General features: G+C 45.4%; 2 protein-coding genes across 2 annotated transcripts; both read left to right on the top strand.

The window, feature by feature from the left end:
- The first annotated feature begins 824 nt into the window (after positions 1–824).
- On the top strand, positions 825–13,192 carry LOC119726372 (mucin-2-like). The gene is made up of 3 exons (XM_038198027.1): positions 825–1,810; positions 9,221–11,567; positions 12,563–13,192. The coding sequence occupies exons 1-3, from the start codon at positions 950–952 to the stop codon at positions 12,742–12,744; spliced, it is 3,390 nt and encodes a 1,129-aa protein (XP_038053955.1). The 5' UTR covers positions 825–949; the 3' UTR covers positions 12,745–13,192.
- Positions 13,193–20,259: 7,067 nt separating this feature from the next.
- On the top strand, positions 20,260–27,300 carry LOC119726546 (spore wall protein 2-like). Its single transcript, XM_038198278.1, has 4 exons — positions 20,260–20,516; positions 21,077–21,137; positions 23,238–23,426; positions 25,046–27,300. The coding sequence occupies exons 2-4, from the start codon at positions 21,077–21,079 to the stop codon at positions 26,362–26,364; spliced, it is 1,569 nt and encodes a 522-aa protein (XP_038054206.1). The 5' UTR covers positions 20,260–20,516; the 3' UTR covers positions 26,365–27,300.
- The last annotated feature ends 169 nt before the right edge of the window (positions 27,301–27,469 follow it).

The raw sequence follows: 27,469 nt of genomic DNA, 5'->3' as shown, positions 1-27,469 counted from the left end.
ACGTACTGACAAAGCAGTTCAGCCTACTGATACTCCTATTGAACCTACTGATGCTCCCATTGAACCAACTGATGCTCCTGTTGAACCTACTGAAGCTCCAGTCGAGGCTACTGATGCACCAGTTAAGCCTACTGATGCTCCAGTGAAACCTACTGATGCCCCAGTTGAACCAACTGATGCTGCTGTTGAACCTACTGCAGCTCCAGTCGAACTTACTGATGCACCAGGTGAACCTACCGACAAAGCAGTTGAGCCTACTGATGCTCCTGTTCAACCTACTGAAGCGCCAGTCGAGCCTACTGATGCTGCTGTCGAACCTACTGCAGCTCCAGTCAAACCTACTGATGCTCCCATTGAACCAACTGATGCTCCAGTTGAACCTACTGCAGCTCCAGTCAAGGCTACTGATGCACCAGATAAGCCTACTGATGCTCCAGTCAAACCTACTGATGCTGCTGTTGATCCAACTGATGCTCCTGTTGAACCTACTGAAGCTCCAGTCGAGGCTACTGATGCACCAGTCAAGGCTACTGATGCACCAGTTAAGCCTACTGATGCTCCAGTGAAACCTACTGATGCCCCAGTTGAACCAACTGATGCTGCTGTTGAACCTACTGCAGCTCCATTCGAGGCTACTGATGCACCAGTTAAGCCTACTGATGCTCCCATTGAACCAACTGATGCTCCAGTTGAACCTACTGCAGCTCCAGTCAAGGCTACTGATGCACCAGTTAAGCCTACTGATGCTCCAGTCAAACCTACTGATGCTGCTGTTGATCCAACTGATGCTCCTGTTGAATCTACTGAAGCTCCAGTCGAACCTACTGATGCACCAGTTGAACCAACTGATGCTGCTTTTGAACCTACTTCAGCTCCAGTCGAACCAACTGATGCACCAGTTGAATTGACTGTCATTCCTGGTAAAACTGATGGTAAGACAGTTGATACTATGCAGACAACTCAAGGTCCAGTCCAAGCTACTGATGCACCAGTTAAACCTACTGAAGCGCCACTCGAGCCTACTGATGCTCCTGTTGAATCTACTACAGCTCCAGTCGAATCTACTGATACTCGCATTGAACCAACTGATGCTCCTGTTGACCCTACTGCAGCTCCAGTCGAGGCTACTGATGCACCAGTGAAGCCTACTAATTCTCCAGTCAAACCTACTGATGCTGCTGTTGAACCAACTGATGCTCCTGTTGAACCTTCTGAAGCTCCAGTCGAGGCTACTGATGCACCAGTTCAGCAAACTGATGCTCAAGTGAAACCTACTGAAGCTCCAGTTGAACCAACTGATGCTGCTGTTGAACCTACAGCAGCACCAGTCGAGCCTACTGATGCTCCTGTCGAACCTACTGCAGCTCCTGTGGAGCCTACCGATGCACCCGTTCAACCTACTGACGAAGCAGTTCAGCCTACTGATACTCCTATTGAACCTACTGATGCTCCCATTGAACCAACTGATGCTCCTGTTGAACCTACTGAAGCTCCAGTCGAGGCTACTGATGCACCAGTTCAGCCTACTGATGCTCCAGTGAAACCTACTGATGCCCCAGTTGAACCAACTGATGCTGCTGTTGAACCTACTGCAGCTCCAGTCGAACTTACTGATGCACCAGGTGAACCTACCGACAAAGCAGTTGAGCCTACTGATGCTCCTGTTCAACCTACTGAAGCGCCAGTCGAGCCTACTGATGCTGCTGTCGAACCTACTGCAGCTCCAGTCAAACCTACTGATGCTCCCATTGAACCAACTGATGCTCCAGTTGAACCTACTGCAGCTCCAGTCAAGGCTACTGATGCACCAGTTAAGCCTACTGATGCTCCAGTCAAACCTACTGATGCTGCTGTTGATCCAACTGATGCTCCTGTTGAACCTACTGAAGCTCCAGTCGAGGCTACTGATGCACCAGTCAAGGCTACTGATGCACCAGTTAAGCCTACTGATGCTCCAGTGAAACCTACTGATGCCCCAGTTGAACCAACTGATGCTGCTGTTGAACCTACTGCAGCTCCATTCGAGGCTACTGATGCACCAGTTAAGCCTACTGATGCTCCAGTGAAACCTACCGATGCCCCAGTTAAAGCAACTGATCCTGCTGTTGAACCTACTGCAGCTCCAGTCGAACATACTGATGCACCAGTTGAACCTACCGACAAAGCAGTTGAGCCTACTGATGCCCCTGTTCAACCTACTGAAGCTCCAGTCAAGCCTACTGATGCTGCTGTTGAACCTACTGCAGCTCCAGTCAAACCTACTGATGCTCCCATTGAACCAACTGATGCTCCCGTTGAACCTACTGAAGCTCCAGTCGAGGCTACTGATGCACCAGTCAAGGCTACTGATGCACCAGTTAAGCCTACTGATGCTCCAGTGAAACCTACTGATGCCCCAGTTGAACCAACTGATGCTGCTGTTGAACCTACTGCAGCTCCAGTCGAACATACTGATGCTCCCATTGAACCAACTGATGCTCCTGTTGAACCTACTGAAGCTCCAGTCGAGGCTACTGATGCACCAGTCAATGCTACTGATGCACCAGTGAAACCTACTGATGCACCAGTCGAACATACTGATGCACCAGTTGAACCTACCGACAGAGCAGTTGAGCCTACTGATGCTCCTGATGAACCTACTGCAGCTCCAGTCAAATCTACTGATGCTCCCATTGAACCAACTGATGCTCCTGTTGAACCTACTGAAGCTCCAGTCGAGGCTACTGATGCACCAGTCAAGGCTACTGAAGCACCAGTTAAGCCTACTGATGCTCCAGTGAAACCTACTGATGCCCCAGTGGAACCAACTGATGCTGCTGTTGAACCTACTGCAGCTCCATTCGAGGCTACTGATGCACCAGTTAAACCTACTGCAGCTCCAGTCGAACATACTGATGCACCAGTTGAACCTACCGACAAAGCAGTTGAGCCTACTGATGCTCCTGTTCAACCTACTGAAGCTCCAGTCAAGCCTACTGATGCTGCTGTTGAACCTACTGCAGCTCCAGTCAAACCTACTGATGCTCCCATTGAACCAACTGATGCTCCCGTTGAACCTACTGAAGCTCCAGTCGAGGCTACTGATGCACCAGTCAAGGCTACTGATGCACCAGTTAAGCCTACTGATGCTCCAGTGAAACCTACTGATGCCCCAGTTGAACCAACTGATGCTGCTGTTGAACCTACTGCAGCTCCAGTCGAACATACTGATGCTCCCATTGAACCAACTGATGCTCCTGTTGAACCTACTGAAGCTCCAGTCGAGGCTACTGATGCACCAGTCAATGCTACTGATGCACCAGTGAAACCTACTGATGCACCAGTCGAACATACTGATGCACCAGTTGAACCTACCGACAGAGCAGTTGAGCCTACTGATGCTCCTGATGAACCTACTGCAGCTCCAGTCAAATCTACTGATGCTCCCATTGAACCAACTGATGCTCCTGTTGAACCTACTGAAGCTCCAGTCGAGGCTACTGATGCACCAGTCAAGGCTACTGAAGCACCAGTTAAGCCTACTGATGCTCCAGTGAAACCTACTGATGCCCCAGTTGAACCAACTGATGCTGCTGTTGAACCTACTGCAGCTCCATTCGAGGCTACTGATGCACCAGTTAAACCTACTGATGCTCCAGTCGAACATACTGATGCACCAGTTGAACCTACCGACAAAGCAGTTGAGCCTACTGATGCTCCTGTTCAACCTACTGAAGCTCCAGTCAAGCCTACTGATGCTGCTGTTGAACCTACTGCAGCTCCAGTCAAACCTACTGATGCTCCCATTGAACCAACTGATGCTCCTGTTGAACCTACTGAAGCTCCAGTCGAGGCTACTGATGCACCAGTCAAGGCTACTGATGCACCAGTTAAGCCTACTGATGCTCCAGTGAAACCTACTCATGCTGCTGTTGAACCAACTGATGCTGCTGTTGAGCCAACTGATACTCCTGTTGAACCTACTGAAGCTCCTGTCAAACCTACTGATGCACCAGTTATGCCTACTGATGCTCCAGTGAAACCTACTGATGCTCCTGTTAAACCTACTGATGCTCCCATTGAACCAACTGATTCTCCTGTTGAACCTACTGAAGCTCCAGTCGAGGCTACTGATGCACCAGTTCAGCTTACTGATGCTCCAGTGAAACCTACTGATGCACCAGTTGAAGCAACTGATCCTGCTGTTGAACCTACTGCAGCCCCAGTCGAACCTACTGATGCACCAGTTCAACCTACCGACAAAGCAGTTGAGCCCACTGATGCTCCTGTTCAACCTACTGAAGCGCCAGTCGAGCCTACTGCAGCTCCTGTGGAGCCTACTGATGCACCAGTGCAACCTACTGACAAAGCAGTTCAGCCTACTGAAACTCCTGTTGAACCTACTGAAGCTCCAGTCGAGGCTACTGATGCACCAGTTCAGCCTACTGATGCTCCAGTGAAACCTACTGATGCCCCAGTTGAACCAACTGATGCTGCTGTTGAACCTACTGCAGCTCCAGTCGAACTTACTGATGCACCAGGTGAACCTACCGACAAAGCAGTTGAGCCTACTGATGCTCCTGTTCAACCTACTGAAGCGCCAGTCGAGCCTACTGATGCTGCTGTCGAACCTACTGCAGCTCCAGTCAAACCTACTGATGCTCCCATTGAACCAACTGATGCTCCAGTTGAACCTACTGCAGCTCCAGTCAAGGCTACTGATGCACCAGTTAAGCCTACTGATGCTCCAGTCAAACCTACTGATGCTGCTGTTGATCCAACTGATGCTCCTGTTGAACCTACTGAAGCTCCAGTCGAGGCTACTGATGCACCAGTCAAGGCTACTGATGCACCAGTTAAGCCTACTGATGCTCCAGTGAAACCTACTGATGCCCCAGTTGAACCAACTGATGCTGCTGTTGAACCTACTGCAGCTCCATTCGAGGCTACTGATGCACCAGTTAAGCCTACTGATGCTCCAGTGAAACCTACCGATGCCCCAGTTAAAGCAACTGATCCTGCTGTTGAACCTACTGCAGCTCCAGTCGAACATACTGATGCACCAGTTGAACCTACCGACAAAGCAGTTGAGCCTACTGATGCCCCTGTTCAACCTACTGAAGCTCCAGTCAAGCCTACTGATGCTGCTGTTGAACCTACTGCAGCTCCAGTCAAACCTACTGATGCTCCCATTGAACCAACTGATGCTCCCGTTGAACCTACTGAAGCTCCAGTCGAGGCTACTGATGCACCAGTCAAGGCTACTGATGCACCAGTTAAGCCTACTGATGCTCCAGTCAAACCTACTGATGCTGCTGTTGATCCAACTGATGCTCCTGTTGAACCTACTGAAGCTCCAGTCGAGGCTACTGATGCACCAGTCAAGGCTACTGATGCACCAGTTAAGCCTACTGATGCTCCAGTGAAACCTACTGATGCCCCAGTTGAACCAACTGATGCTGCTGTTGAACCTACTGCAGCTCCATTCGAGGCTACTGATGCACCAGTTAAGCCTACTGATGCTCCAGTGAAACCTACCGATGCCCCAGTTAAAGCAACTGATCCTGCTGTTGAACCTACTGCAGCTCCAGTCGAACATACTGATGCACCAGTTGAACCTACCGACAAAGCAGTTGAGCCTACTGATGCCCCTGTTCAACCTACTGAAGCTCCAGTCAAGCCTACTGATGCTGCTGTTGAACCTACTGCAGCTCCAGTCAAACCTACTGATGCTCCCATTGAACCAACTGATGCTCCCGTTGAACCTACTGAAGCTCCAGTCGAGGCTACTGATGCACCAGTCAAGGCTACTGATGCACCAGTTAAGCCTACTGATGCTCCAGTGAAACCTACTGATGCCCCAGTTGAACCAACTGATGCTGCTGTTGAACCTACTGCAGCTCCAGTCGAACATACTGATGCTCCCATTGAACCAACTGATGCTCCTGTTGAACCTACTGAAGCTCCAGTCGAGGCTACTGATGCACCAGTCAATGCTACTGATGCACCAGTGAAACCTACTGATGCACCAGTCGAACATACTGATGCACCAGTTGAACCTACCGACAGAGCAGTTGAGCCTACTGATGCTCCTGATGAACCTACTGCAGCTCCAGTCAAATCTACTGATGCTCCCATTGAACCAACTGATGCTCCTGTTGAACCTACTGAAGCTCCAGTCGAGGCTACTGATGCACCAGTCAAGGCTACTGAAGCACCAGTTAAGCCTACTGATGCTCCAGTGAAACCTACTGATGCCCCAGTTGAACCAACTGATGCTGCTGTTGAACCTACTGCAGCTCCATTCGAGGCTACTGATGCACCAGTTAAACCTACTGCAGCTCCAGTCGAACATACTGATGCACCAGTTGAACCTACCGACAAAGCAGTTGAGCCTACTGATGCTCCTGTTCAACCTACTGAAGCTCCAGTCAAGCCTACTGATGCTGCTGTTGAACCTACTGCAGCTCCAGTCAAACCTACTGATGCTCCCATTGAACCAACTGATGCTCCCGTTGAACCTACTGAAGCTCCAGTCGAGGCTACTGATGCACCAGTCAAGGCTACTGATGCACCAGTTAAGCCTACTGATGCTCCAGTGAAACCTACTGATGCCCCAGTTGAACCAACTGATGCTGCTGTTGAACCTACTGCAGCTCCAGTCGAACATACTGATGCTCCCATTGAACCAACTGATGCTCCTGTTGAACCTACTGAAGCTCCAGTCGAGGCTACTGATGCACCAGTCAATGCTACTGATGCACCAGTGAAACCTACTGATGCACCAGTCGAACATACTGATGCACCAGTTGAACCTACCGACAGAGCAGTTGAGCCTACTGATGCTCCTGATGAACCTACTGCAGCTCCAGTCAAATCTACTGATGCTCCCATTGAACCAACTGATGCTCCTGTTGAACCTACTGAAGCTCCAGTCGAGGCTACTGATGCACCAGTCAAGGCTACTGAAGCACCAGTTAAGCCTACTGATGCTCCAGTGAAACCTACTGATGCCCCAGTTGAACCAACTGATGCTGCTGTTGAACCTACTGCAGCTCCATTCGAGGCTACTGATGCACCAGTTAAACCTACTGATGCTCCAGTCGAACATACTGATGCACCAGTTGAACCTACCGACAAAGCAGTTGAGCCTACTGATGCTCCTGTTCAACCTACTGAAGCTCCAGTCAAGCCTACTGATGCTGCTGTTGAACCTACTGCAGCTCCAGTCAAACCTACTGATGCTCCCATTGAACCAACTGATGCTCCTGTTGAACCTACTGAAGCTCCAGTCGAGGCTACTGATGCACCAGTCAAGGCTACTGATGCACCAGTTAAGCCTACTGATGCTCCAGTGAAACCTACTCATGCTGCTGTTGAACCAACTGATGCTGCTGTTGAGCCAACTGATACTCCTGTTGAACCTACTGAAGCTCCTGTCAAACCTACTGATGCACCAGTTATGCCTACTGATGCTCCAGTGAAACCTACTGATGCTCCTGTTAAACCTACTGATGCTCCCATTGAACCAACTGATTCTCCTGTTGAACCTACTGAAGCTCCAGTCGAGGCTACTGATGCACCAGTTCAGCTTACTGATGCTCCAGTGAAACCTACTGATGCACCAGTTGAAGCAACTGATCCTGCTGTTGAACCTACTGCAGCCCCAGTCGAACCTACTGATGCACCAGTTCAACCTACCGACAAAGCAGTTGAGCCCACTGATGCTCCTGTTCAACCTACTGAAGCGCCAGTCGAGCCTACTGCAGCTCCTGTGGAGCCTACTGATGCACCAGTGCAACCTACTGACAAAGCAGTTCAGCCTACTGAAACTCCTGTTGAACCTACTGATGCTCCCATTGAACAAACTGATGCTCCTGTTCAACCTACTGAAGCTCCAGTCAAGCCTACTGATGCTGCTGTTGAACCTACTAATGCTCCTGTTCAACCTACTGAAGCTCCAGTCAAGCCTACTGATGCTGCTGTTGAACCTACTGCAGCTCCAGTCAAACCTACTGATGCTCCAATTGAACCAACTGATGCTCCTGTTGAACCTACTGAAGCTCCAGTCGAGGCTACTGATGCACCAGTCAAGGCTACTGAAGCACCAGTTAAGCCTACTGATGCTCCAGTGAAACCTACTGATGCCCCAGTTGAACCAACTGATGCTGCTGTTGAACCTACTGCAGCTCCATTCGAGGCAACTGATGCACCAGTTAAACCTACTGAAGCACCAGTCGAGCCTACTGATGCTCCTGTCGAACCTACTGCAGCTCCTGTGGAGCCTACCGATGCACCCGTTCAACGTACTGACAAAGCAGTTCAGCCTACTGATACTCCTATTGAACCTACTGATGCTCCCATTGAACCAACTGATGCTCCTGTTGAACCTACTGAAGCTCCAGTCGAGGCTACTGATGCACCAGTTAAGCCTACTGATGCTCCAGTGAAACCTACTGATGCCCCAGTTGAACCAACTGATGCTGCTGTTGAACCTACTGCAGCTCCAGTCGAACTTACTGATGCACCAGGTGAACCTACCGACAAAGCAGTTGAGCCTACTGATGCTCCTGTTCAACCTACTGAAGCGCCAGTCGAGCCTACTGATGCTGCTGTCGAACCTACTGCAGCTCCAGTCAAACCTACTGATGCTCCCATTGAACCAACTGATGCTCCAGTTGAACCTACTGCAGCTCCAGTCAAGGCTACTGATGCACCAGATAAGCCTACTGATGCTCCAGTCAAACCTACTGATGCTGCTGTTGATCCAACTGATGCTCCTGTTGAACCTACTGAAGCTCCAGTCGAGGCTACTGATGCACCAGTCAAGGCTACTGATGCACCAGTTAAGCCTACTGATGCTCCAGTGAAACCTACTGATGCCCCAGTTGAACCAACTGATGCTGCTGTTGAACCTACTGCAGCTCCATTCGAGGCTACTGATGCACCAGTTAAGCCTACTGATGCTCCCATTGAACCAACTGATGCTCCAGTTGAACCTACTGCAGCTCCAGTCAAGGCTACTGATGCACCAGTTAAGCCTACTGATGCTCCAGTCAAACCTACTGATGCTGCTGTTGATCCAACTGATGCTCCTGTTGAATCTACTGAAGCTCCAGTCGAACCTACTGATGCACCAGTTGAACCAACTGATGCTGCTTTTGAACCTACTTCAGCTCCAGTCGAACCAACTGATGCACCAGTTGAATTGACTGTCATTCCTGGTAAAACTGATGGTAAGACAGTTGATACTATGCAGACAACTCAAGGTCCAGTCCAAGCTACTGATGCACCAGTTAAACCTACTGAAGCGCCACTCGAGCCTACTGATGCTCCTGTTGAATCTACTACAGCTCCAGTCGAATCTACTGATACTCGCATTGAACCAACTGATGCTCCTGTTGACCCTACTGCAGCTCCAGTCGAGGCTACTGATGCACCAGTTCAGCAAACTGATGCTCAAGTGAAACCTACTGAAGCTCCAGTTGAACCAACTGATGCTGCTGTTGAACCTACAGCAGCTCCAGTTGAACCTACTGATGCACCCGTTCAACCTACCGACAAAGCAGTTAAGCCCACTGATGCTCCTGTTCAACCTTCTGAAGCACCAGTCGAGCCTACTGATGCTCCTGTCGAACCTACTGCAGCTCCTGTGGAGCCTACCGATGCACCCGTTCAACCTACTGACGAAGCAGTTCAGCCTACTGATACTCCTATTGAACCTACTGATGCTCCCATTGAACCAACTGATGCTCCTGTTGAACCTACTGAAGCTCCAGTCGAGGCTACTGATGCACCAGTTCAGCCTACTGATGCTCCAGTGAAACCTACTGATGCCCCAGTTGAACCAACTGATGCTGCTGTTGAACCTACTGCAGCTCCAGTCGAACTTACTGATGCACCAGGTGAACCTACCGACAAAGCAGTTGAGCCTACTGATGCTCCTGTTCAACCTACTGAAGCGCCAGTCGAGCCTACTGATGCTGCTGTCGAACCTACTGCAGCTCCAGTCAAACCTACTGATGCTCCCATTGAACCAACTGATGCTCCAGTTGAACCTACTGCAGCTCCAGTCAAGGCTACTGATGCACCAGTTAAGCCTACTGATGCTCCAGTCAAACCTACTGATGCTGCTGTTGATCCAACTGATGCTCCTGTTGAACCTACTGAAGCTCCAGTCGAGGCTACTGATGCACCAGTTAAGCCTACTGATGCTCCAGTGAAACCTACTGATGCCCCAGTTGAACCAACTGATGCTGCTGTTGAACCTACTGCAGCTCCAGTCGAACCTACTGATGCACCAGTTGAACCTGCCGACAAAGCAGTTGAGCCTACTGATGCTCCTGTTCAACCTACTGAAGCGCCAGTCGAGCCTACTGATGCTCCTGTTGAATCTACTACAGCTCCAGTCGAATCTACTGATACTCGCATTGAACCAACTGATGCTCCTGTTGACCCTACTGCAGCTCCAGTCAAGGCTACTGATGCACCAGTTAAGCCTACTAATGCTCCAGTCAAACCTACTGATGCTGCTGTTGAACCAACTGATGCTCCTGTTGAACCTTCTGAAGCTCCAGTCGAGGCTACTGAGACACCAGTTCAGCAAACTGATGCTCCAGTGAAACCTACTGAAGCTCCAGTTGAACCAACTGATGCTTCTGTTGAACCTACTGCAGCTGCAGTCGAACCTACTGATGCACCCGTTCAACCTACCGACAAAGCAGTTGAGCCCACTGATGCTCCTGTTCAACCTACTGAAGCACCAGTCGAGCCTTCTGATGCTCCTGTTGAACCTTCTGCAGCTCCCGTCGAACCTACTGATGCACCCATCCAACCTACTGACAAAGCAGTTCAGCCTACTGATGCTCCTTCTGAATCTACTGATGCTCCCATTGAACCAACTGATTCTCCTGTTGAACCTACTGAAGCTCCAGTTGAGGCTACTGATGCACCAGTTAAGCCTACTGATGCTCCAGTGAGACCTACTAATGCCCCAGTTGAAGCAACTGATGCTGCTGTTGAACCTACTGCAGCCCCAGTTGAACCTACTGATGCACCAGTTCAACCTACCGACAAAGCTCCTGTCAAACCTACTGATACTGCTGTTGAACCAACTGATGCTCCTGTTGAACCTACTGCAGCTCCAGTCGAACCTACTGATGCACCAGTTCAACCTACAGACAAAGCAGTTGTACCTACCGAAGCGCCAGTCGAGCCTACTGATTCTCCTGTTGAACCTACTGCAGCTCCAGTCGAACCTACTGATGCTCCCGTTGAATCAACTGATGCTGCTGTTGAACCTACTGCAGCCCCAGTTGAACCTACTGATGCTCCAGTAAAGCCTACTGATGCTCCAGTAAAGCCTACTGATGCTCCAGTAAAGCCTACTGATGTTCCAGTCAAACCTACTGATGCTCCTGTTGAACCAACAGATGCTGCTGTTAAACCAACTGCTTCCGTTTATACCACTGTTGAACCAACCATGAAGCCAGTTGAGGCTACCGATGCTCCACTTCAACAAACGGATGCTCCTGTTCAACCTACTCAACCTACTACAAGGAAGATTAAGCTGCCCACTATGCAACCAGGTAGCCATTTTGTTTTTATTCTTTAATAGGCGATTCTATGTAAAGCTTGTTGCAAACTAGCAGGTGAAAAGCAATTTTATTTGGTATAAGTCATGCTAAAGTTAAAAGGGCAGTACAAGTTTTCCACTCTGCTGTCTCAGTATTTGGGTTTGTTTAGTTACTTAATAAATTATTCTGAAAGTCCATATTTGCACAATCCATCACTTAATGCACTCAACCAAAAAAGAAACTTCCTGCCTTCCTTCCCTTTTTGTCTTACTCAAAAATACTTAGTAACTCTCGCTCAAATAATGACTGATCAGTACAGCAATTCGTTAGCAATCCAGCCATACTCTTGATTTGGCAATTAATGACCAATGATACCGAAAACAGTTGCACTTTAGACTACACTGTACGTGCAAGTTGTTGTTCACACTCACCTTGCACGTATACTAAAGTGCAACTTTTTTCGGTACCATTTGTCATAAATTGCATACATTTTGTACACATTATCACTGTTTTGGGCTGAACAAAGAGTATGTCTGGAGTGCTAAGGAATTTCTGTAATGTTTAGTCGTAATTTGAGCAAGATGTGCCCAGTCGTTTTTGAGTTAGACAAAAAAAGTATCAAAGGGGGGACTTTCCTTTTTGGTTGAGTGTATGAGCTATTCGGATGCAGTGTGAGGTGACTTGTGAGTAAATATGCCACAACACAAACTTTAAGTTGGCTCATGTGTGCAGAAAGCATCACTCATAGTGCAGCAAATATAATTATTTGATACACCACTTCCTTGTCCAACTGATGTATAATTTTCCTCAGGAAATGTTGAAGTGATACAAAAGCATTTTTTCTTTTTAAATGTGTGGTCAGCACAAGTACATGTAACTACTAATGGCTTATGTAAAAGGGAGAAAAATGTTGAGATTCTCACTTCATTCTGTGATGTTTCTTCCGCCTGGTGAGACACTTATCGCGTCAGGATTAATTAATCCTTTCAACCCTTTCTTTTTAACAGCTCCTACCACGTCAACAACTTCTGTAGGGATCTGCCGGATTGTATGCAGTGTAGCCACCGACCCAGGACTAGTTTGCGGAACTGATGGCAACACCTACCCATTCAAGTGCGTGTTGGACCTGCTATCTTGCCTTATGCCCCAACTGAAACTTGCAGTACTCTACGAGGGTCCATGCTTTTAAATGTGAAAAAGATGCTCAGGGATTTTTAGTACCAATTATAAGTACTGTACATGTACCTTTTTTAGTGGTTGTAACAGTAAAGTTAATATTACCAAGGGTTAGATTTAATGTTTTATTTACTTGAATATTTTCATCACAACAGTAAAAAAACAATGAAAACATTTTTATATCCCCTAAAGACCTAAGCTTTTGCTATGTTAAGTGAACCTGCTTTGTAGGTCGGTTTAATTAATCAATCAGTGAAGAAAAATTCTGAGAAATTCACATTTTTACATTGCTGGAAATGTCAAAAATGTATCTTATGAGGTCCTAAAATATCAGCATATGAAAACTCTGTTGGCCAAAATACTTACACTTTTGCTGCATTTTTTATATATTATTGTTTACTAAAAAAAAAAAAATTGTAACTCTTGCTTGTGTAAATTAAAAATATCAAGAGTGACATTAACTAAGTTTCCATAGTCACGATCATTCATTTGATGGAGCTGTTCATTGCTATTAACATCACTTTGGTCTTCAGATAGTCAGAGTTCAGTGCATCAGTGGCATAGGAAGGTCATATCTTGATTGGGTTGGGGGTGTGGACGGGAAAAGGGCACTGGCCCATGCATTCATGCCAAAACTGTTGGGGGGGGGGTGTAAACGGATGATCATGGGCCTATCGGACAATAGGTACTGTAGCGCTTTTCGGGTTGTTAATATGTACCGTGCGAAATTCTCAAAAGGGCAAAAGTTAAAAGCGGCGCTGAAAAGGGCAGTGTTAAAAAAAAAAGCCACTTTATCTTCCAAAGATCAGTAGCCCAACATGGGATCAACGATTAGTAACCGCTTATGACCATCAGTCACTGTAATACGCATGCGTCAAATATCACGTGGGTGATATATTCCATCATGTGATTTGATATACTCCTTTGCGTGATTTGATATGACCTTTAAGAGGTTTTAGATTTTGGAGATAAAAAAGGAACGTCGTCGCCTAGTGGTTGCCAGTGTACGTGTATACGTGGGCCGAGGCATACCCTGCAGGTTCAAATCCCAGCGGACTATTTTTTTTCCTTTTCCTAAAAAATGTGAATTGTCCACTTATATTAGCTCCTAATTTCTTATGAAATATTTCTCACCTTTATTTGCAATTCAAGGCTCCAAACAGGCGCGTAAATCCGTCGGGAAGTGGAGGGATGCGCAAGAGCGTATATAGCAATACATGTATTAATTTAAATGGGGAGGTGTAACCGCAATAACGTAACCAGGATTTTTTTCTGGACACGCGAACGCCGGACAATATAAATGGGGGGGGGGGAACTTATCATTTATCCCACGGGGGCGCTGTTTAAATTGACTATTTTAAACAGCGCCCTTGTGATCGATTATATCTATCAGATCTGAAACTAATACGACGTTTTACACTAACTTTTGAAAATCTGTAAACTTTTTTTCTTGGTGCAAAAATCTGGGGGACGATTCTGTTGTTCATATATAACCTACCCCCCCCCCCCCCCCCGGAATTTACGCTCATGACTCCAGACTATTTTTAAGGGAAGAAAACTGTCTGTGAATCATTCCGTTATTAACATCTGCTGCTTGCGCACAATGGTCTGCTAGTAAGGTTACTGAACGCTGAATGTGGTAAAATGGTCATGGCCTTTAGGCCCACATATCCGTGAACTGTTCTCATCTCGCCCTGACCAGTCTTCTGCTTCTATTTCCGCTTCGTCCTGTTGAAACAAGGCCAAAAATTAAGGACTCGAGTGGGTAAAGAGAGGGCCAATAAAGTACACTCCACTGGCTTTAATAGCTTAACACTCTAACATCAGCGCCACGGCACCTAATGCTGGATCAACGTTCAAAATACAAAGATGCATCCATTTGGGCTTGGGCTTTCTCCCCCCCCCCCCCCCCCCCCAGAACTCTTATTTAGTGGATCAAGGGCGGAACTAAGAGGGAACTAAGGTCCCTCCCTTCTATATTTTGCTCAATGATTCGGACCTTGTAGACGTTCCCACCCTATAGTATGATGATGGTTGTTCTACAATCGTAACTTCCGGAAGATTGAAAATTGCAGCTATGGACTCCCTCAGTGGTTCAAAAGAAAATACTGGGAAGAAAACTGGGAGGTAATCTTGAATTGACCGCATTGACAACGTGCACGCCAATCGTTTCCCCCACTGTAAAAACTCTCACGCGTGGTGACGAAGCGCAATCTACTGTTTATGCATATAACCGGAGCCGTATTTCACTTGAGTGATGTCTTGAAAAGTGAAAGCTATTATATTTTGCAGCCCGTTTTATACATGTACTTTAATTCACTCTTACCCCTCTTATCCACCCCCTCCTCGAACTTCAACTTCCCAGACCTTATTAAATAGCCCCTCCCCACCTCCGGAGTCCGGTCGAGTGAATCCCTTTTTTTCTGAACTTTGTAACCATGGTTACCTTGACTCTGGCAGTATACGCGTCATCAGTGTTTATAGCGATATGAAGCCTACAACGAAGTGATTCATTTCTGTCATCCGGTTGCACATGGGGCAGTTCTGACTTGCTGTTTCCGGCATTGGATTAAGAGGCCGAGTCGCGAACTTTGTACTGCAGCCTCGATTAAAAAATACAGTCTTATCATTGAGTACCCCCCTTTTTACTGGGAAGGGGAATTCACCAACAATTAGCTGTAAAATCAAATACATGTATTTAACTTTCGAGATAAATATATTTCGAGATAAATATATTGTGGAGAGCGTATACCGTCCATCAATCTTCGCAGTCGTATACTTATATATACCCTTTTCCCCTCCAATCAATCAAGTACTATTTTGCTTTATTTCTACATAGAAACAGGATTTGAGGTTGATTTCCAGATATTCACTACTTTTGGAAGTGTCGCTCAATCCTATTAGTATCGCACCAAGTATTTCACCTATAGGGGCACAACTTTTTTTTTAGAAGTTTAAATGTTTTTCAAAAATGTTGCCCAACATTTTTGACAGCAGATAAAAAAATGGGGGGGGGGGGGGAGACAGACAACATTGACGTTGGTGGTGCCATTTACACCCCTACTATACTACTCGAAAAAAGGCCACATACATGGGGGGCAAGCCCCCCCCCCCCCCCCAAGGCCCCCTTCCCCCCCCCCCCCCCCCCCCCCACTTGGGTGTGCCACTGAATCATATTTCTTTTCTCTTTTATTAAGATCCGACTAAAACACTCCTAAACAGTCATTTCCGACCGATTCTGACTGATCTTTCTGAGTAACTATTTCTCTTCAGATTATATTACCGTAGTTCCAAAGAAGTTCATATTTACAGCCCGTCAGTGGTCACCGGCACAGTTTTGATGCTGTGCTATTTAGACGTACATTGTGTTCGTTTCCATAACATGTTCGAGTTGAAACACAAAGTCCAACAACAAAACTAGATACCATTGAATCCATCCAAAAAGTCAGTGTAACTATATTTGCTATATATTTCCAACCCCCCAATTCCATCCATTTCTAAAAATTACAGCAAAAGCAAATGATGCATATTCCCTTTAAACTTTCCCCAGTGGTTTTAAATGTGTTCGTCATTCTGCCGGTAACATGAGACCAAACAAAAAAATGAAATCTGTCATTCTGCCGGTATTAAACATGAGACCACAACAAAAATCTGCCACACCGAGAACGCAATCATAGAAGCATAGGATGAAAAAACGTGCCTTGTTCTTTAATTCAATCAATATCTTTTTTATTCATCTGCAACAGAATTAAAATATTTCTAGAGGGACTAGGACATTTTTACTCAATCAAAATGAAGGATGTAAGAGCAATTCGGTCAATGATGATGGGAACTGACTGTTTGCATCAATACTTGTGATCACTCTACCCGGAGGGGGGGGGGGGTGCAGAGTTGCAGAGTACCTGACAACGGGGTACAGATTTTAATAGCGAAATCGGGACGCTGATGATGAACAGTGATGAACAGCGCCACGTATTATAGTATCAATGATTGTCCGCTTTTAACAGTTGCCCCCCCCCCCCCTCAAGGAAATGGTGCAAGCACCCCCCCCCCCCCCCGGTTTTTTTATTTTGCGGAGGGCAGATGGAAAGTTTCACCTCGAAATTTTTTTTCTTTACATTGCATTATTCTGGCATTACAAACGTATAGCCTACATTTTAAAATGAGTCATTATATAAGGAATAATTCGGCTAACGTTTGGTTATGCAAACTAAAGTACACATCTTAAATAATTTGCGGCCCGACGATAATTCCGTTCTAAAATGATAAACTGCATGGTCACCCGCCCCGGAGTAGGGTTCGGGAACCAGTCTATTCTCCGGACGTTTCTGTATGTGGGCAAACTTGGGAAAAAAGTCTTTTGCGTTTAGAAAAGACATACAAGTTTAGAATTCGTCAGGAGTAACAAAGAAACTATACGATACTTTGGAGAGCGTACACGGAGAGTGTAGATTTTTTTGTTCTTTCAGCGCAAGCGACGGGCAATTGTTTAATATTAAGGGCATTCAGAATAATACACCACGCATAGGCACGTTGCTTACCTGACTTGCAACTTCAGGGGGCATGGAGGTCAGTGTCTTGATCGTGCATCTTTCCATCGGGCTACGTCATCATCAGCCACTGGGGACTGTCCCACACAAATTCACTTTTCTTTGAAAGCGGGATGCGTGGTTTGGGCTTCTTAATAGCTCAAAACAAATACTTAATAGTATATACTTGGTTGGTTCTTCTCCTAAGGACTTCCATAAGGGAGTATAACTACGAGGCCAGAAACACCGGGGCAAACCCCTTCTCTTACCGATAAGTTTTACTGGGTTCTTTTACGTGCGTTAGGCCTTATACAACACACGGGACCTCCGGCTTAACGTCCCGTCTGAAGGACGAAGCAATAATGGTTAAGTGCCTCACTTAAGGGCACAAGTGTCCGGGCCCGGGCTCGAACCCACGTCACTATTGCCTCTGAAACACCAGAGCATGAGTCCGGTGCTCTTAACCGCTAGGATGACACTCCAAATTACAACAAGCCCACCTCCTTTTTATCTTTAGATTCCATTGATTCCTTTGCCCATGGTGTGTCAAAAACCTCCGTTCCGAAAAAAAATATATTTAACGAGTTGTGGCAATTACTTGTACGATTTATTTCCTGGGGGAGGGGGAAAGAAAACATGATTATGTACTGGAATGCACGGCTAAATTGGTTACAACATAGGGGCTTTCCCTCAAGAAGTCCCTCACCCCACCCCACCCCCACCCCCACCACGCGAAAAAATGTTTCAAGAACAAACAACAAGTTCAACAACACAATTAAACAACCAGACCACACTAATGCACCTTAAGAGCACGGAACACATGTGGCATTCATTTTCAAACGAGAGTTTTTTTCTATGAAGGGCCATACAATGTTTTGTGAGTAATAACGACATCCCAATGTCCTCCATCACGTGTATTTTTAAACATCATGACGAGTTTGAACCCTGAGCGTCTTCCGTCAGTTGGGTGCATGGCGGGGACGCGACCTTTATCGCCAAAATCGGCCGTGAAAAGTTCAATGTTACCTGCTTGTATTTGCTCTGACACCATCATCGTTTCGTTTTGTTTTGTTTTGCATCCTTGTCTTGCCCTCGATGAGTGCAGCTGAACCCTTTAAGAATCCTCTGGCAAAGGTTTTCCTGACCAATTCAACTAAAACGTTCAATTTACTGACCCGCCGATGCTATATGACTTACATCAGCATAAATCGTCAAAAAGGAGTCGTTCGATTTCCTTAGTTGGCGTTCTTTCTAAGTTCAATGAAATTCAAAAGTTCATACAATTTCGTGGATGCCATGAATGAGTTTGATCAAGAATTCAATTTCATAAGTACCTTAGTAAACGCATAACAACGGGCAAATTTACAGTAAAATTTACCCATATTTGATTTCATTTGAATACCTAAAGGGTAAAACATTCCACAGACCGAGGTCTCTCTTCTTATATTTTGATAAAATACTTTACGTTTCAGTAGTTATTTTTCTACGGGCCATACACCTTGTTATGAACAACTGCGGGACCATAGGATCGAAGGGTTAAGTTGCAATTGACTATTATAACTTAGCGTTACTTCAATGTTCAACAACACTTGGGTTGGAACCTTTTGAAAAATTTTAGTCACGAAATTCACGGTCCGAAATCCCCCCCCCCCAAGTATCTCACAACTACTGCCATAATAGTAATACCTCACCCCGCTGTTAACCCTGAAGGAAAGAGATCAAAAATCGGGCCAAACTATTTGCCCCCTTCGACCCAATGTCGATACGCTATACTTGATAATTCCCTGGAGTTCACATTTTTCGCAGTTAGTGTACATTCTCATATTGAAACAACCTTTTCCCCACCGAAGGCGACGAAGTGTGGTAAACGTTATGTGGGAGCCCCCTCCCCCTCCCCTCCTCCCCCAAATGTGCCTGCAGGTGCGGCCCAGGGCCGTGCGTTAATCTGCTTCTGGGGCGGCCCTCAAGCAAGGTCAGGTGGTGCCTCTCCTTATATAAAATAAATCATGGGCTCACTGAGGTCAAAAACCTGATTTTTTTGTTTAAGTTTAAAACGAATTCGTTGGCCCGCAGCTTCTGAGATATAGATACATGTATTTCCGATCGAACTTGTTTTTTGGGTTTTTTTTAATGCCACGGATGTAGCTCATGGCAAAACAGAACTGGATCGATCGGGCGGGGTTTGAACGGGCAGTGGGCGGTTCCCTCAGACGGCTGTCTTTTATCTATTTTAGGGATGTCAAATAGAAGGCCAAAGAACGTATTTTCGAAACGTGATTTTGCATAGGTTTCCGTTCCTTGCGAGATACCAATCGCAGTAAAGGTCAAAATATATCATCAAAAGGAAGTAAAGTCTAGCAAGAACTTTTCTGCACACAGTTCATGGAAATGTCAAACTCACGCTTGGAACGTATAGTAGAAATTCGTCCTTCCCAATTATCCATTGTAACCCAATAATTATTACTTTAGCCAGGGACTGAAGCTGCTTAAAGAAGAATGGAGAAATTCAGAACGTAATGTTATTCAACCTTACGTTTGTTGCGAATTGTAAACAAAATTTGCCTCATGAACTTCCCCTGTTTGACCCTATCTTGTATGCTGATTATACTGAGTGACACCCTTGTAGGTAATCATCAATATCCGTCAGTAAGTTGTAGTGTGTTCAAGTTCAAGCGAAGGCAATCCTTCAGTTTGTTTAAAATATTTTGTTTTTGAGCGCGGGTCCGGTCGCTCTTCTTGGAAAGTGATATATTGTAAACATTAGTCCTCACGTTGGGAGGAAATCCTTGGAAAACGGTGCGTATGGGATCAGCACAGGAAAACCCCTTTTCTTTACTTGTAAATATTATTGGGGGGAAAAAATAACTTTCTCAACTTTCCACATTAGACATGAAATCAGTGTCAGGTTGTTTCAATATTGCTACACCAGTTACTTTCGATCCTCGACATTTCCGTTCCAGAAACTGATTTGTTTTTTAACTTATGCATTATGCATCAGCAGTATTGCAATTTTCATTGGGCTAAGTCCCTGGGGTTAATGACTAATAAAAAGTACAGGAACTAGTAGTCAAATATGGGCATGGGATGGACTAGTGCACTAGCAAAATTAGTCATCGAGTCACCCTTCTGTGGACGGGTACTTGGTGTATAAAAACGACAAGAATTCACGATATCCAAGGCATTTGTTGTATTGCTCCCGGAGACCGATTTTGCAGTGGTTTTTTTGCGGGTCGAGAGCGGACAACTATAAAAGAGGGTAAGTACTGCCTCAAGTGCCACTTCCACAATTAAGCACTTCATTATTTTACGCACTTGTTTGGATTTGTGGTGTGTTTTTGTGGTTTCATCTGCCAGTTTGGTTTTTATTCCTGCATTTGAATTGTATTTTGTAGAGTTCCGCCTTCTTATAATTTTTTTGGGTGTGTTTGACTCTGTTTCTCTTTATGTTCTTGAACTCAAGTTGATTCTGTGGTGCTTTGGTTTCGATTTTTTTTATATTCAGTGTGTTGTTCGAATTCCCTTTCCATTTCTTCTTTGAGCTGACGTGTCTGCACTCTTTGTTTTATTATTCTTTTACTTTTTTGCAACTTTTCAAAATTCTCAATTTTTTGGTTCTTTTTTGGGGGTCGCTTTCCATTCATTCATGAATATTCTCCGTTCTTTTCTGCCCTCTTCTCCATACGAAGGCCACTGCTCACATTGTTCTGGCTCATATTTTAAGGATTTTGATGTCCTTCTCGGCTAACTGTTAAATATAAATTAAATATAGGCTAATAGTGTTCTTTAATTTCGTGCATTCTTTTCTTTTATCATTAGATGAAGTTCCTCGCTTCTCTGTTTGTGATTGCGGTCACTTTGGCATCAGTTGCGCAGTCAGGTAAGGGCAGACGAGTCAATTATTATGCATGTGATATTAAATCATGAAGTATGTGTTCATGTGACTTCAACTAAGAACTCTCATGTCTCCCTCAAAACACTGTGAAAGAGCGTCGGGGAAAACATTCCTGTCTAACTTTCGCTGAGGAAGAAAACGAAAGGTATTTCACAAACTAAAAAAAGTGAACTGCGACCACAGATACTGAAATTTGTATCCTTGTGGAGTCATTTCTTTGTTCTCGTGTACTTAAATTTTGAGTTTGAAAATCAAGTTTCAAAATGCTTTTATTTTAACCATAATTGATTTCCTGGGCTGAAATTCGGACTTAATATCCATTACATAAAAATAGTTTCATTTGCGACTGATCAACACACCTTGGAAATTCCTAACTTTTGAGTAAAGTTCATACATCTATTTCGCAATAACCTTGATGTATTCACATATATATAAAATTGCCCTGTGGAGACGTATACAATCTTTTGTTCCCTATTATACACATGTCTCCACAGGGTGCCTTGTATTAGTTCCTTTTTTTCGCATGTAAACAGACATGTTGCCCAATCAAACACAAAACTGACCAGCCACTCTAATGTCCATATACATGTAGAGTGAAACCGATACGAGGCAATGTAGGGTGAAAATCACTTCCAATGTTAGATTGAAATACTCTGAAAAATATCAAACCAGTGGCAATTCGATTTCTTTAATTTCTCTTCGTCACATTTAGTTGGTTGTTTCACTCGATGGAAGTGAAGTTTCACTATAAGAACTTAGAGCGAACTTTCACTTCTGGAAGTATCGGCTTAGAACTGTGCCGAGGCACCGCCGTTTTGTTGTTTCATTGTATGCAACCAAGGTTTTTAAGTATCAGTCATTTTAAAATGTTGCTATAGGTTTTCCCGGTTATTTTAAAGGATTTGTTTTATTCAAATTCACCAACTCTAACATTCAATTGCGTCCACGAAAAATTCCACAAGCTTTTACCAAAACCAATTTAGTCATTTACCATTCCATTTTTAAGTTTGGTCACCCGTAGTCACTGGGTCGGGAATATTCGTCAGTACAGATCAAATTTGTCTGAGCTGATGCCAAATGGCAGCATTCAGATATCGAATTTACTTATCCATCAATTAGACGAATTGAATTCTGAATAACAAGGTTTAGTGTATAGGCGAGACAAAATCGAATACTCCGGGGCTACAACGTGTGCTCATTGTTTGAATTTGATTGAACTGAATTTGAAATTGTCTGACACAAAAAAATGATGAAATTAAACATTGAAAGTGCACTAAATCGAAGTTGATGGACGAATTTGAATATTGGAAACGGTGAATTCGAATGACAAACGTGTTAATATAGCCGAAAAAAACTATATCAAATTCTAGTGCCCTGCTATCTTTTTTGAAAGAGTGAATAGTGGGGGACGGGACAGTGTTCAAGAAAGCTGGGTATATGTATTTGAAAAGTTTTATTAATTATTTATTTATTTTTATTTATTTATTATTAAAGTGTGACAGTGTTTGCTTGACAGCAGTCGTCTTAACAGTGTAACTGACTAGAAGACTTTTTTAAACGTGATTTTCGAGGCCCTCAGCAGGGGCGGATCCAGGAATGTTTGTAGGGGGGGGGGCTCATTAGCAAATCAATGCTGAAATGTAGACAGATTTTTTCTCTCCGGACACTTGGCCTCCGTAAAATCAATATTGGGGAGGGGAGTTCGTACCATACTTTCAATGGTGGCGCTGTTCAAATTCGACCATCATTTTCGCTTTTTTACAGAATAGTGTACAAATACCCCCGTAACCCAGCTGGCTCATTCCGAATTTTGTGCACAGGTGGACATTATTAGCAGTACAATTCTTGGGGGTTGTCGGAGCAGGGGATGGGTCACGTTATTGTTTATGTGTTTCTATGGAGAAACAAACTTGAGACGGAGCTGGGGGGTTGGAACCCCCCCCCCTCCCCCCCGCTCAGAGGACATGAGACTTTTACCTGAACCTTTGACCTGTGATAGCTTCCGTCAATGTGAAAAAAAGAAAACATGACTATCGGATGTGTTAATGATTTCATTGACGGCATATTTGTTGGATCCAAATACAGCTCCGGCCAGAAGATGCAAGAGCCTATACCGTCGGTGTAAGGACAACCTGGATTACGAGGGCAGGGTGTGCGGCAGGGACGGTGTCACATACCAGGATGCCTGCAAGATCGTGCTGAAAAACTGCGAGCAAGGCTCCGAGATCACTGTGGCCAATCGGGGGAGATGCAGGGCTGTCACCAGGCCTCAAGGTGGGTGTGAATGTTAACCTGACGGGGGCGGGAACTGTGCTTAACAAGCTATGGTGGGAAGGGAATTAGGTTCGAAAGGCCGGCGCACGTTAGGACATTTTTGTGTTCAGGCTTTATTTATTGCATAGTTTAATTCGGAAATCGATGACTTGTTTTGAATTATGCAGTGCCATTATGCTTATGCTTGTTTTTTTAAGTTGCGTTTGCTTGAGTTTTCAGCTTCAGAACATTCATGTTTTTAAATCTCCCTACCCGGTGAAGTGGCGTAAACCGGTGTCCGATTTCTGGGGCACTAGGTACCATTTTCTATAGCGGGCACGGAATAAGTTTTAAATAATAACAAGCCAATTGTTTGTCTTCCCGAAAATTCTGGCAGGGAGTGGGGCGGGCAGAATATATAGGAGAGGGGGGGGGGGATCCATATTGTTATTGCGGAAGGATAGTGTTCTGCGGACATCGTAAACTTGGCCCAGAAACACCGTTTTCACGAAGGGGCGAATTTTTTGAAAATCGTCTGTTTTTCGAAATTTGTTTGTGTTTTTTTTGGTCAATATGAATAAATACCAATATCTACAACCTGGTGAGGCTATACTTTCAAAAATTGATTAGAATCCCAATTAACCTAATTAACGAATGGGCGAATTTGTCACAAGTGCCGTTTTGCGTTTTCACGAAGGGGCGAATTTCCGCACTCTATGGTGTTACTAAACTTTCGGCAAATAAAATGAAGCCTTAATACGAAGGGGCGAATTTCAGGCGCGTGCAATGAAACGTTTCACGAAGGGGCTAATTTTAAGGCGCACGCGCAGTGTGGCAAAATCTGCGCGTACTATACAAAAATGCCTTGACTCGGACCGCAGTAGGGCGAAATTTGCGCGTACTCACTTTAGCGTTTTCACGAACAGCCACTTTTCTTAATTGATTAATTCTGCAAAGCTAATCACCTATTTTTCTTAAAGTTTTCTATATTTATGAAGATTATAATCTTTCCTCTGATACCTAAATCTTGCATATTTTATGCATCTTTAAGTTTCAACTTGTTAAATGAAAAAAGGACCAACTCTCGAATGTTTGTTCAGACCGTGAAATACTAAATTCGCCTGAAATACTAAATTCGTGAAAACGGTGACGAGAATATCAATGCCATCGAAAATGCTCTGATATAATTTTTTATCAATTTTGATCTGGGCGGCCTCAGTTTGTTTCGTTAACCTGAAATTGCTTCAAAGGGACAGAAAACCTTAAAAGGGCGTGGCAAAATATATAGTCTTATTATTCTAAGAATGGAGCATGGTAAGACATACGGTTTCAGATTTCGGGTTATCGTATTAAACCAGGCTTGTGTAATTACCTCTCGATTGCGACATCACTAATTTAATTCTCCACCCATGCACTCTCCCTCAACCCCCCCCCCCCATCCCCCTTTGTTGAGAACGCTGGCTACGCTGCTGGCTGGGACACTATCAGCCATGTATATCTCACATCAAGATAATTTTATATCGGTGGGTCTGGTGAATTAATCATAGTAATCATTATCTAATGGTAAGGGTATATTCATCATTTTTTTATTTACAGGGTACTGCTACTAGCCTAAGCTACTTCATGTTTTTCTGTTGCAGATCCAGCTCCTATCCAGAGCGACTGCCCGCGACATTGTAGAAACGTCCGTCGTAAACCAGTCTGCGCCTCCGACGGCAAGAAGTACGGCTCGGAATGCATAGTCAAGCTGAAGAGCTGCAAGATTTCAAGGTTGTCCGGACTGACCGTTGTATCCTCCTGGCCCTGCAGCAGGTTCGGAGGTCCAGTGAATCAGGCGACAGGGGGAACCGAGGATGAAAGCAACGAGATGGACGGGGACGCCGGGAACCAGCAGGGTGGAGGGGCCAATCCCCAACAGACCGGCCAGGACACACCCTTTTTCGGGTTCAACAACCAGGGGGACACAGAGGGCAACGAACAAGACGGAGAGGCTGGGGATCAGCAAGACGGTGAAGCTGCCGAACAGGAAGCAGAAAATGCAGATGGGCAAGACGGTGAAGCTGCTGAACAGACGGGCCAGGACACCCCCTTCTTCGGGTTCAACAACCAGGGGGACACAGAGGGCAACGAACAAGACGGTGAAGCTGCCGAACAGGAAGCCGAAAATGCAGATGGGCAAGACGGTGAAGCTGCCGAACAGGAAGCCGAAAATGAAGATGGGCAAGACGGTGAAGCTGCCGAACAAGAAGCAGAAAATGAAGATGGGCAAGACGGTGAAGCTGCCGAACAGGAAGCAGAAAATGAAGATGGGCAAGACGGTGAAGCTGCCGAACAGGAAGCAGAAAATGAAGATGGGCAAGACGGTGAAGCTGCCGAACAAGAAGGAGAGGGTACCCAAGGTGGAAATCAAGGTGCGGGTGGCCCCCTCCTTCTGCAAGCTCCCGGAGCGCCGGCTGAGCAGTTCTTTCCGGACATCCCAGGTTCAAGCGTAGGCGGCGATGGCGGTGGCGGGAACGCACCATCAGCAGGCCCAGACGGCGACTCATCCGAGAGCGCTGAGGAGCCAGAGCCTTCCGAGTCCGAGTCTGAGCCCCCCGAGTCCTCCGAACCGCCAGAATCTGAGTCTGAAGCCGAGTCTTCCCCCGCGGTTCAGGAGGGGTCTGAAAGTGAAGGCGCAGAAAGCGAGGGGGAATCGGAAAGCGAGGGGGAATCGGAAAGCGAGGGGGAATCGGAGAGTGAGGGTTCGGAAAGTGAAAATGAGAGTAGTCCAGCGGCACAGGGGGCATCGGAAAGCGAGAATGAAAGCGAAAGCGAAAACGAAAGCGAAGGTAGTCCCGCTGCACAGGAGGCACCCGAGTCCGAGAGTGAGTCGGAGTCTGAGTCCGAAAACGAACCCGCTGACCAGCAGGAATCGTCATATTCCGAGTCTGAACCCGAATCTGAAGAAGAAGACGACTGAGTGTCGACTGACTCTTAGTACCAAGGCCTTAATAGGAACACAATTGGTTTCGATTGGATTAACACACGCCCTCATATTATGATATGGGTATGTCATAATTCCCTCTTCAGTACAATACTCAGAATAATGACATACTGTGACAACATTCAAATTTATGGTTCACCTTTATAACGGAAATTGAGTACAAACAGGACATCAGTCTGACTGATCAGAAATTGAAAAACGGATAGTTTCTTTAACCCATGCCCTCTAACGTGTGTTCTGAAGACATTGCTTCGTTTATTGTTGTAAACTGCTTATTTTAATCATGTGTATAAATGATGAATCTTGTTAGCCTCGGCGTATTACCTAACGAAAATTTGCAAAGAAAAAGGCCCAGTGCTTAAAAAAAAGGAATATGCCTTTTTGTGGGAGCTGAGCTCCAACATTAGCAACAAATTAAAGACACAATTTTAAGTGCTTTGTCTCTATTTTGATTATCAAATGCTGCCGTTAATTTTGTGAGTATAGTCTATGGGCATTTCGTCGCCCATTTTGCGTAGTGAAACATTTTTACTCATTTTAGATATAAATCTTAAATTGCGACTGCAGTGGGTAAGGGGTGAAGGCCCCATGCGTAGTAGAACAATGGTGTCTTGTGTGTTCGACAAAACCCTTCTCATAGTAATATTATTTTAGTATTTTTATGTGTATTTCATTATTTTATTTTTTTGAGAGATCTGCATTGCATTTATTGCCATGCCTTTTCAAATTTGCTCTGTTCAACTTTACACGCATGCACGCACCCATCTTTGTAAACACCGGCAAGCGTGGACCCTCTATTGTCTCTAATCCTCATTTCTTTGTTTGTACTCTTTTAGCAACAGCTCTCGTTGGTTTTGTACATCACGAATTTCAATCATGGACTATCGGTCAATCATGGACGTATTGTTTGTGCCCTAACCCTTTTGTACCAGGTCCACGACTGCCGGTGTAGCGTGAATATCCGACTCCATGAAATGTGGACTCATTGGTTGTATTGCGCGTGCGTAATATGGGAGAGTGACCTGTGACGTGCGAGGGATTAACCATTAATAGGGAAAAGGGGTCCGATTTTCATAAGAGT

Source organism: Patiria miniata, unplaced genomic scaffold (assembly GCF_015706575.1).
Source record: "Patiria miniata isolate m_02_andy unplaced genomic scaffold, ASM1570657v1 HiC_scaffold_2, whole genome shotgun sequence".
NCBI lineage: Eukaryota > Metazoa > Echinodermata > Asteroidea > Valvatida > Asterinidae > Patiria > Patiria miniata.
The sequence above is the reverse complement of the archived record's forward strand: the minus strand, read 5'-3'. Positions and strand labels throughout refer to the sequence as shown.

Coding starts and splice junctions, on each gene's coding strand:
- LOC119726546 (XM_038198278.1), top strand. CDS start 21,077: ATGAAGTTCCTCGCTTCTCTGTTTGTGATTGCGGTCACTTTGGCATCA. Junction 21,138..23,237: donor GGCATCAGTTGCGCAGTCAG/GTAAGGGCAGAC, acceptor ATCCAAATACAG/CTCCGGCCAGAAGATGCAAG. Junction 23,427..25,045: donor GGCTGTCACCAGGCCTCAAG/GTGGGTGTGAAT, acceptor TTTCTGTTGCAG/ATCCAGCTCCTATCCAGAGC.
- LOC119726372 (XM_038198027.1), top strand. CDS start 950: ATGCAGACAACTCAAGGTCCAGTCCAAGCTACTGATGCACCAGTTAAA. Junction 1,811..9,220: donor TCAAGGCTACTGATGCACCA/GTTAAGCCTACT, acceptor ACTGATGGTAAG/ACAGTTGATACTATGCAGAC. Junction 11,568..12,562: donor GCTGCCCACTATGCAACCAG/GTAGCCATTTTG, acceptor TCTTTTTAACAG/CTCCTACCACGTCAACAACT.